At 32.7% G+C, this 12,145-nt stretch overlaps 1 protein-coding gene across 2 annotated transcripts in view; it reads right to left on the bottom strand.

The window, feature by feature from the left end:
* LOC134278014 (uncharacterized) overlaps window positions 1–8,793 on the bottom strand; it is a 105,462-nt gene extending 96,669 nt beyond the window's left edge. For both annotated transcript variants that reach the window (XM_062760314.1, XM_062760315.1), the window contains exon 1: window positions 8,594–8,793. In XM_062760314.1, the coding sequence (XP_062616298.1) occupies window positions 8,594–8,685 (92 nt within the window). In that variant the 5' untranslated portion in view covers window positions 8,686–8,793. The remainder of the gene's footprint in view (window positions 1–8,593) is intronic.
* Between the last annotated feature and the right edge of the window lie 3,352 nt (window positions 8,794–12,145).

Here is a 12,145-nt window from a genome sequence, read left to right as displayed (position 1 = left end):
TAATGACACGCCCATATTTTTTTTAGAAACGAGAAAGAAATATTCCTCGTAGTTTTCGGACACCCCATTCTTCGCGACAAGCATCATGAGTTACACTGAAATGGAGCTTTAAAAAAATTAGAAGAGGGAGCTAGAGACTAACCTCTTCTGTAAAACACAAATTGCAACGAATATGTACATATTTTTGAACTTATCATGTCTATTGAAGTTACCAACAACACATGTTTCGGTCGAACACGTGTTTACTCGGTGTTTATTTAGACCCTCAATTTGATTGGCTATTATATTTATGGAAAACCTGTTCTACAGGTATTTGAAGAAACAACTTATCCATTTCAAAAGAAATGGGCGTGTCATTAGATGACAATAAACACTCTAAAGATAGCTCAAAACGTTCCATTCGAAAGGAAAATTTTACCACTTCAATGCGCTTCATTGTACATCCGTTGTTTGTAAAACGAACGGGGTGAGGAAATGTTGGCGTAGAGGGTACGAGGTATAAAGTAGAGGCGCTGTGTGGCCGTAAGGTAAAATCGAAGTATAGGTGTGCCGTATTCCCGAAGGTCCACCAATATGCAATTCCAGAGATAAAACAAATTATGAAGGATTCCGTATTTATTAGATGAGTCTCAACGATGGCAACAGTTTATATAAATCAACAAACAAACATATTAAAATGATCGAGTCGGATATGGCCGAAGTGGCCCCGGACTCAGAGTCCTACAATGAAGCGCATTGAAGTGGTAAAATTTTCTGTTTGGATGAAACGTCCTGAGTCATGTTTTGAACGTCAATTATAACATAATGACACGCCCATTTCTTTAGAAACTAAAAAGAAATATTCGTCGTAATGTCCAAGGACACCCCGCTCTTCGTGACAAGCAACATGAGTTACACCGAAATGGAGCTTTAAAAAAATTAGAAGAAAGAATTAGAGACTCCCCGCTTCTGTAAAACGCAAATTGCAACGAATATGTACATATTTTTAAACTTATCATATCTATTGAAGTTACCACAACACATGTTTCGGTCGAACGCGTGTTTACTCGGTGTTTATTTAGACCGTCAATTTGATTGGCTATTATATTTATGGAAAACCTGTTCTACGGGTATTCGAATAAACAAATTGACCGTTTTATCCATTTCTAAAGAAATGGGCGTGTCATAAGATGACAATAAACGTTCTAAAGATAGCTCAAAACGTTCTATTCGAACGGAAAATTTTACCACTTCAATGCGCTTCATTGTAACGAGTTGGACGTGGCCGAGGCTGGCCTCCGTTTATTCCAGACTAAAGATTGAAATTATACATGACTATTTATAAAAATGTACATAATGAGTAAATAAATGACAGGTGTTGGCATGAAGTAAATGAGTGAAAGATTCACATGTATAGTATAATTAAATAAACTCGATGACTCTTTGATGTTTGGACATGAAAAACATAATTACACAATGTTGTTATAAGAGATTAGCATGAGACATCGCACTCTGTCTCTCTGTAATTATAACATATCAAGAGTCCAAAAAGTGTCACTGGTCAATTAAACAATTAGATTCATGAAACATCGTGAGAAATAAAATATAACAAAAATATGAAATTAAAAGTAAAGTCTAAAATAAAGTTTGTTTTTTTAAGAAACGGTGAATTTTTCACTGTGATAATTTCCCACCGCTCCGGAAAAAAACACGTCCTCGTGTTTGGAAGGAATTTCAGATATATACATTTTTTTTGTTTGGAGTCTGTTCTTTGGTGATCTTGTACATTTTCACTGGTAAACACTAGTTATCGAAACTATCCTGGTGATTAACAAAGGAATGCCGAAAGAGTTGTTTCTGGATGTTGATTTGGTGTTGTCCATCGTTGATACTTTGGTCGAACGATTCAGGCTGAGCAAAGTGGTGTAATGAGGGAACTCGCTTGCTGTAGAGGTTCGGGATCTGACCATTGCAAAGTATATGCAGCGGCCCCGGGTGTTGTTTTACCTTTAGGATTCATCCACCAATTGTAACCGTGTTAGTTTTTGGTCATAAGTTGTAAATTAATTCCTGAACTATATCCGTTTTAGAGGGTAAACGTGGAAGAAGGAATGTTGGCGGGTATAACGAAGTAGTGGCGCTGTGTGGCCGTAATAAAACGCAAAGGGTAAAGGTGCCGTATTCCTTATGGTCTTCCAATATAAAGTCCAAGAATTGGTAAATCAGGTTTCCGAATTTATTAGGGACGATGGAGAATAACAAACATGAATTTTAACAATATCTTACAAGACTTAATCGAGTTGGATGTGGCCGGTAGAGCGTCGGGCCTCCAAACTGAAGAGATTGTAATGGACAAAGATATTTGTAAGATTGAGAGTAAACAATAATTGACTTATGACACTAGCTGAGTTAATTGATGGACATGTGTTTCTTTGATAGAGTGGACATGAAAGAGCTTATAAAGTAATTATATTTCAATTCTTTATTCGCTCAAAACCAGATCACTGGTACAAGAGGTACATATATACATATATACAAGCAAAAAAATATTACAGTCAAGGGTCAAGAGATAGTCAAGTACATTGAATATAAAGAAACTCGAAAAGAGTGAAAAAAAAATGACTGTAGTCATCTATATATAAAACACACGGAGAAATCAAGAAGGACAGACAGTTGTAAAAATTTTCTTTATAAATAGTGATAATGATTTTTGTATCTCTACATTATTACTACTCATTAGTTCATTGAATTTGAAAATGTTAGGATTATTACAATATCTGTTTGGGAAAAATGTTTTTCTGTCTTTTGAAAAGTACTTACATTCCATAATATAATGATATTCATCACCAACAGTTTTAAAATCACAAATGGTACATACATGTATTCTTAAATTTCTGTCAATATTATGCCATCTACCCTTTTCAATTGGCAAATGGTGATTACAAGTTCGGAGTTTTGTAAGTGTAACTCTTAAATCTTTTGGTAAATTCATCAGATAATTTTCTAAACCAAAATCTGTTTTAAAAATTCTATAATTAATACACTTGGATGAACTATAAACAATGCTTCTCCATTCTTGTTCGAATTGACATTTTAGGGTATCTTTAATGATTGACTTAAGCCAATTAAAACTAATAAATGATTGACTTGTCCATACATAGGACAATCCACAAGAATTAAGTACATCTTGTACACATTTTATCCATGGATGTACAAACGACCCATCACAATAACATCTATAAAAATATGAATAAATAACATTTGTAAGCTTACTTTCGTGAGCTGTTAAAATTTTTGCCCAGTACATAACTATTTTTAATTTTATAAATATAGACAGAGGGTATCTACCTGTTTCTCCGTACACCATACAATTCGGAGTACTAAATTTAAGATTAAGAATAAATTTCAAAAATTTCAAGTGTACTTTTTCTATTATGTCTAATTTTTCGTATCCCCATACTTCACACGAATAAAGTAAAATTGGGTTGATGACTTTATCAAACAAATCTAACTGACAATTAATTGGTAAATTAAAATATCGAATTTTACGTAAGACTCCATACATTGCTTTTGATGCTTGTTGGGTTAAATGTTTTTTTGCATTGTTAAATTTTCCACTTCTTGACAGGAATAAACCCAAATAACAGAATTCTTTAACATTTTCAATAGCTACACCGTTATATAAAAATTTACGCTTTGTCATTGGACCTTTAGAAAAAATAAGGACTTTTGTTTTGGCTATGTTAACACGGAGTTTCCATACATCACAGTATTCAGCAAAAACATCAAGTGACTTTTGTAAATCAGAAGCAGATTCAGACATTAAGACCGTATCATCGGCATAAAAAAACATAATGACACGCCCAATTTTCTTTAGAAACGAGAAAGAAGTATTCGTCGTAATGTTTTAGGACACCCCAAGCAACATGAGTTACACTGAAATGAAGATTTTTTTAATAAGAAAGAGCTATATATAGAGTTCCCGCTTATGTAAAACAGGCATTGCAGCGAATTTTACATAATTATGATTTTATCATGGTTATTGGAGTTATTGGAGTTATTGGAGTTAGCATAGCACATGTATCAGTCGAACACGTGCTTACTCGGTGTTTATGTTGGCCACCAATTTCACTGGCTATTATATTTATGGAATACCTGTTCAACAGGTATTCGATTGAATCATTCGACCGATTTTTCCTTTCTAAAGAAATGGGCGTGTCTAAAGATAGCTCAAAACGTTCCATCCAAACGGAAAATTTTACCACTTCAATGCGCTTTATTGTATTTCAAAGGGAATGAGATAAATAAGACACAATTTACTACAAATAAGCACATATTAAAAACAGATAAAGAATTTCACAGATAAACGTCCGAATTAAGTATAAAATATATTAAAAAGTTATTTTAATTCAAAAATGTTAATTTTGCTCGGTGATAAAGATTTAACTGAAGGTCTACAATGAGGCGCATTGAAGCGGTAAAAATTTTCTGTTTGACTGGAACGTTTTGAGCTATCTTTAGAACGATGATTGTCATACAATGACACGCCCATTTCTTTAGAAAGGAAAAATCGGTCAAATGATTAATTCGAATACCTGTAAAACAGGTATTCCATAAATATAGCAGCCAATCAAATTGACGGTTTGCATAAACACCGAACAAGCACGTGTTCGACAGATACATGTGTTATGGTAACTCCAATAAACACGATAAATTCATAATTATGAACAAATTCGTTGCAATACGTGTTTTACAGAAGCGGGAACTCTCTAACTCTCTCTCTTTAACTTTAAAAATCTCTATTTTGGTGTAAATCATGTTGCTTGTCACGAATAGTGGGGTATTATAAACATTACGACGAATATTTCTTTTTCGTTTCTAAAGAAATGGGCGTGTCATTATGTTATAATTGACGTTCAAAGCATGACTCAGAACGTTTCATCCAAACGGAAAATTTTACCACTTCAATGCGCTTTATTGTACCAAAAAAAGTATAAATGTTAGAGACTGTGCAGTTGACAAGAGTGACATAAAACTTGTAAACAAAATTAAGGCTTGGCTAGTTTCTATCGATATATTCTCTATGTACACCTGTACACACTCGGGTTAAATCGATCGCCAAAACATGTATGAAATACTTTTTTACGTTGTGAATAAAATAATTATTTGACTTGCTTATTTTGTTCTTTATACATGAAAAGTAAGTAGAGCAAGTCATTTTATATTTATATTTATGTAACGGTAGATATTATTGCGCCGTGTGATTCGGCCATGTATTGACCTCTGACCTCCGACAAACTTCATACAGAATTGAAGATATTTTCTCTCTGTATGTTTATATAATAGAAAGATACCACAAATGTATATATTTCTTAATGAAATGAAAGATCTTAAAAGAACTATATGCGGTATACTGCGTATCTTTGTCCCCACAAAAATCAAATTTTGAAAAATTCTTGAAACGTGGTAGAATTAAAAATACTGTAGAAGTACTTTTTTCCGCGTGGTATTAATTTACACTATGTACGCGGTCACAAATTTTCCGCGGAAATTTGTCCAAGCGTACTTAATGTAAATACAAGGCATAAAATGACTGTCTGAGAAATCCGCGTAATTTTCAACCCGCGGATTAAATGGAAATTGAGATTCCGCGAAATTATGACCCCGTGGAAAAAAGTACGACTACAGTAACTGTTTAAAAGCCATCATCTTGCGCGGGGATAAACAATTTTTTCATTCTTCTAAATACTTATCAAATAACTCTTAAAAGACCATCAGTTTGTGTAGGTAAATTATTTCAAACGAGCATTCAGAATCATTATCATTAATACTGGAATTTTCAACAGAGTGTCGGAAGACCCGGTTTCCGAAAACTACATACATGTAGATATTGTCAATTAATTACTATTCTACCACGATTTATTGCAAAGATCAAAGGAAAGCCGCGGACATTATTCTCCAATAAATCACGAACGACATCAAAAAATTATCAGATCAGAAACACGTATCAAACCTGAACAATTCAAATGAATGTTTGGCTGTAGCATGAAATACTTGTTTGCACCACATCGATGTGTCCTTTTTTGCAGTATAAACACTGTAAATTGCATCAAGTTGCTGATGAATGTCGGTTATTATAGCTATAAGCGGGGGGTATTCCACGGACCTCCCTATACATTTAAACACAAGATTTTAGTCCCAATAGAGCAGTAAAGCCAGGAACATGGTTTTGTTATTGTACATTCATTAAAACTAATCAATACATATTACGAACAAATTTGTAATTTAAAAAAGCTATGCAACGAAAGCTCAAATCGTCTGCATTCCATACACAGGTAAGCAAACAAATTTTACCTCTGGTGTTAAATGGAACAGCGTAATCGAGACATTATGACCTAATTCGTTTCTCTATAGAGGAAACGATCAGCCGAATTTAAGCGATTTTAGTAGACATGGTAGAATAGAAATAAAGTCCTTGTTGTCGTGAATGATGCAGGATATCCTCCTCGGTCTCGAAATGTTGTTTGAAATATAAAACCCTCGGCTAACGCCTCGGCTTTTATCTATCAAACAACATTTCTCGACCTCGGAAGTTATCCTGCAACATTCACGAAAACGCGGACTTTATTTCTTAAGTAATAAAGCATCTATCTTAAGACAAAACATCTATACTCGTAGAGATACCCTTTTCACCTTCATTGATTAATATTTTAGTAAGGAGTAAAGAATTAAGAGGTAGAACAATCACCTAGAAAAATGCTAGGAATCTTAATTTGGAAGGTTTTATGTACATGTAGTTTGGAAATCCAGAAAAGGTATGGTAGTTCGAAATGCAAAGTGGATGTAGGAAATATTTAATATTTTACTAAACTAAAACTATTGTCTTAAAAATTGGTCACAAAAGCTGTGAGATAAATAAAGGCGAACTCAGACAGGATATATCTTCTTTTAACCAAGATTGTGAACGTTATTGCCCAAACATTTTTTTCGAGATGGTCTCAAAACTAGTAATCTAGCTCCATGAAAGACATTGCGAAGAGGTAACTTTTTATCCATGGTTGTCTGTATATTTAAATGAAAAAGAGCGACTGAAATTGTTGAAAATTTTTTTAAGTCGAAAAGGAAGAATTTCAAATTTTATTTTAAATAATACGGCATGTACAGCACGGTGTAAGCTGGGAACTTTAATTTTACTTCCTTATTATAAGTTACAAATGTAGTCAGCAGGACAAATATATCTTTAAATTTTTAAAAAGTTATTTGTTATTCAGCAAAAATAAGCACTGGTTATTTTCTTTCGTTTTTTAAATTTTAATAAAATAGACGCAGTCTTTCTCCCGATTTTCATTGTTAACGGATATATAATATGTACTTTAAAATTTAACAATTATATGTCTGCATGCATGTTCATGAGGGTCTAAGACATAATAGAAACATCTTAGAGGGCTGTCAAAAGACGTGTTCCCTGAATAAACATACGTAACTATCCTAACTTGGGAGACTTTCTTCTATTTTGTCCTAACTTTTTGACCTAAGACGGTCCGTGTAACACTTAACAATTAAAAATTCTCATTTGATATTAAAGTTTATGAATTCACAACAGCAGTTAATGTATCTAAATTTCAAATATATACCCAAACTAAATTTGTACATTGATTGGAAATTAATAATTTGGTTTAAAAACCTAAAGTTTCAAAATTCCAACCAGGATTTTTTAAATTTCTGTTTTAGATTTTAAGCATGAATATTCAAAATTCATCTCCAAAAACGTTTTTGATATTTTAGCTTTTGGAGTTGCCTGACAGTCTACAGTGCAGTTTCAATTTTCGTATTTGATATTTTAAATTTACTTAAAACTTTATTCTTACTTTGATAACGTTCTAGATTTTTAGAAACTCAGAACTTTGATTCAAACACTCAAATTCTAAATATCCAAAGATAATATTTACATTTGAGGATTTTAGCATTTTTCTTCAAATATCCGTAATACGTTTATCAAATCCCAAACCTGGTTTGAATTTTGAAACTATATCCAAAACGCTTCATGTCAAGCAAAGAGCTACCGGTATTAGATATTCAAAATATTGAATTTATTCAGTCATAGGTTCAAAATTCAAATCGGATTTAGAAATTAATATTTTGGATATTTAAAGTAAAATTTTAAAACATTCAGATTTTAAATTAAAAAAAAAATCTAAAACGTTTGAAAGGTAAAGGTTTAGAAGGTAATTTTTAAACTATTTAAACATGTTAAACATGTTAACTTCAAAACACGTAACGCTAGCCTGGTCAAGTTTGGAGAAACATAATTGATACAGGGAGAGCCTGATCAGTCTATCAGATGAAGTCTATATAATAAGAAACTGGTCAATAAGAATCAGTATTGGTTCCTAAATCAACTGTACAACGATGTGAGACTCTCAGTATGTGAGAATGTCGTAACTCACTACATAGATTTTTCGTGAACATATCGTAAAACTAATGAAAATGATCGCCAAAAAGGTCTATTTAAAAAGTTGAAATGTTTAAACTAATAATTTTTTTCATTACAGTACTATTACCTTTCTTGTCTATAAGTATGAAATAATATTAAAAGAATGTGACTGATACTCACTTTCCCTCCTGCAGAGGAGAACAGTTTATCAGCAAAGGAGAAATCAAAAGTATCGCCGACAAAAACAACCACTTTTTTGGCTCCCAGGACATTTTCTATCAGAAATCTTTTACAATTCGCTGACTCTTTTAACTGTATTTTCTTCTCGCCAAAATATCCTGTTTCTGCAAGGAAAAGCCATCCTTTAATAAGGAAGTAATTTTATTAATCCCCAGAGCCCCCGTTTGGTTTAAATATCCTGCCTTTATGTGCACACATTTCAATTATTGCTTCTGACTTGTTTGACATTGTTGTCTTCCAAATTTTGCTTTGTGTACGTACAGATAAAATCACTTAATTTCGTTTTTTCCATAAGTCTCCAAAACAAGAAGGTTAAATTCTTTGTTACTGGACGCCCTTGACAATGTGTAAAATTTTGTAAGAAATGTCGCATTCGACATCATTCTCATGTAAACGATCATCCATAAATCCAAATAAACAGGAAATCTTGAATGAATATTGACCCACTTCTTCATTAATATTGACATTAATAAAATTAAATTATTTACTAACTGAATGTTGAAAAAAATATATGTAAAGTAAACATTTGCGAATGTTAAAAAAAAATAATAGAATTTTTGAAGAAGTTCCTCACCCTTTATTTTAATGCATGCTTTAAAGTTTCTTTTTCGTGATTTCGAATAAGGTACAACTTCCGTTCTATATTTCTATCGTTTTGCCTGATACGTAAGTCATATGAATATTTAGAAACATGTACAGCCTACTCCGGATATATTGAAATTCAGGGGATCATGCAAATTATTTCAATATATCCGTAATATTCAATATAAGCGAAATCGTGAAGCCGCCATTTTTTTTTCATTAAACGTTCAATCCCGATCTTAAAATAAGGAACAAACCCGAACAAATTAATTTTGTCATCGTTTACCTATAATAGTGTACAGATTACATGAAATATTAAGTCCTTGAAAGTTAAAAAAAATTGTTTCTTTCTTTTTTATCAATAAAACAATCTTCAACTTCATTCTTATTCCCCGATCGCATTTATTTACATTTTGGGGAAAAATCACCGATGTCAAACTGTTGAGTACTGCTGAACGCTGCATGTATTTCATCGTAAGTGTACTCGGGTTGATTTCTTAGCTATTTCGAATTAAGGTTTATCATTAGCCATTAACAGTACGTATTTAATTTGAAAGTTAAGTTTTTTCTATATCTGTGGGGGTTACTATGTTGCCTTTAGCCTAAATACTTCCGTATTATATACATGGAAACGAAGAATTTAGCAGTGAATAATTTTATTTCGTAAGAGCATGGAGTATAAAAACACATAAGGTGAAAACTTAATTATTCACACCTTTTTATATCAACCGGTCAGTCAGGCATAATTTCGGTTTGTTCCCATCTCGCCTTAACTGTAAAATTTAACATTCCCATTTCGCCTTAGTAAGCTCTCAGGTGAATTAAGGTGATGAAGATTTAATATATTTAGCATGAAGTAATTTTTAGAATTACATGTATTACTTCATTCACAATATTCATAAATTCATATTCATTGTTAAATTCAATCTTAAAAAAATAACATTTCAATTTTTATATCAACCTAGTACTAATATTTACAAATACTAAAATTCCCATTTCGCCTTAGTACTTTTTAACTTTTTCTTACCTGAATTTCACAGTTAAGGCGAAATGGGAACACACCATAATTTCTGTCACCAACCGTAACGAAAGCTGCCAGGGAGTACTTCAATATAACCGTTATGAAAACAACTAATTATCACCTGTGGGGACCGATCAGTGGCTTCAATATAAGCGAAATTTCAATATAGCCGATTTCAATATAACCGTTATTTTAATGCAAAGAATATGAGAGTCAAAAACTGGGGATTTATTTTTATTTCAAAATAAGCGGAATTTCAAAATAAGCGAGTTCAATATAAGCGGAGTAAGCTGTACATGTTTAATATGAAAGCTACATGGCCAATTTTAAGTCTTTGTTTTTTAAAAGTAGGTCAAACTTCAATGTCAAGGTCACAGGGTCAAAAAAGCATAGTGTATTTAGAAAGGTCTTGTCACAAAAAATACACAGGTCTAAAGTGAAATGTCTTCTCATTCAAAAGTAATGAGCAAGTTTGAAATAAAAAAAAAATCAAACTTCAAGGTCAAGGTCACGAGGTTAAAAATCATAGTGAATTTAGAAAGGTCTTATCACAGATAACACGTATATTTTTAAATATGAAATTCCTCTCTTTCCTAATTTAAATCTAATGCAATTGTTTTTAAAACATGTTTTGACTGGCTAATGCACTGATGTTTGAAGCAGTAAAACAAGCATTCTAATGCAATTGTTTTGTAAAACACGTTTTGATTGGCTATTCTAATGCAATAGTTTTGTAAAACACTTTTTGATTGGCTAGTGCACTGATATTTGAAGCAGTAAAACGAGCATTAACGAGCGTGAAAGCTTCTTCATTGTGACGTCATAATAGAGCGACGCAAAAACACAATGCTCCGTGACGTATTTCATGTTACAAATTTCATCAAAATAAGACGTAAATAACTAACAAAATGCATGGATTGCATTAGAATGGGAATAACTGTTCTTCTAATTTGGTATTTGCGACCGTTATTGCTGATTTAACGGTCGCAAACATCCGTTTTACCGGCTCCGCTTACGCGTCGCCGGTAAAACTCAGTTTGCGACCGTTAAATCAGCATTAACGGTCGCAAATACCAAATTAGAAGATAGTTATTCCCTAAATGCACTGATGTTTGAAGCAGTAAAACGAGCATTAACGAGCGTGAAAGCTTTTTCATTGTGACGTCATAATAGAGCGACGCAAAAACACAATGCTCCGTGACGTATTTCATGTAACAAAATTCAACAAAATAAGACGTAAACAACAAACAAAATGCATGGATTGCATTAGAATGGGAATAATTAATCTTCTAATTTGGTATTTGCGACCGTTAATGCTGAATCAGCAATATTTACATTCTGTATATTTTTCCTTATGAAATTCATTAGAAATCCACGACATTCAAATTTCTATAACACACGCGAAACCTTGTCACCGCGCGTTAGAATACACAGTAGGAACTATATGCATTTTCTATAATCTGGGAACACCAAAATGTACAATGTTTTGACTCAATTTAATTAAAAACTATAATCCTGTTAAATTAACGTAAAAATACTACAAATGTTCGTTTAAAATTAATTTGTTACTTTTTTTCCTCGCAATGTTTGTTTGCGTTATTTAACTTTGCAACGTCATCTGACGTCACAAACGGCTCTTACGTCTATTAACCGCGCCAGTTTTGAAGGGCGTTAAATTCACATTAAAGATAAACGAAATAAGCAATTACGAAGAAGGAAAATTAGAGAATGTAAATATAAGCATTGAATTCATATTTTTGGCTGTCTTCGGTCCTATAAAACACCTGGCCGTGCCGACAAATTTATCATACCGCGCTAACGCGCGGTATTCAATTTGTCGACACGGCCAGGTGTGTTATAGGACCGAAGACAGCCAAAAATATGAATTC

This window comes from Saccostrea cucullata, unplaced genomic scaffold, assembly GCF_032062105.1.
Source record: "Saccostrea cucullata isolate Sc308-1 unplaced genomic scaffold, CSIRO_AGI_Scuc_v1 ctg458, whole genome shotgun sequence".
NCBI classification, from domain to species: domain Eukaryota; kingdom Metazoa; phylum Mollusca; class Bivalvia; order Ostreida; family Ostreidae; genus Saccostrea; species Saccostrea cuccullata.
This window is presented reverse-complemented; position numbering and strand designations above follow the sequence as displayed.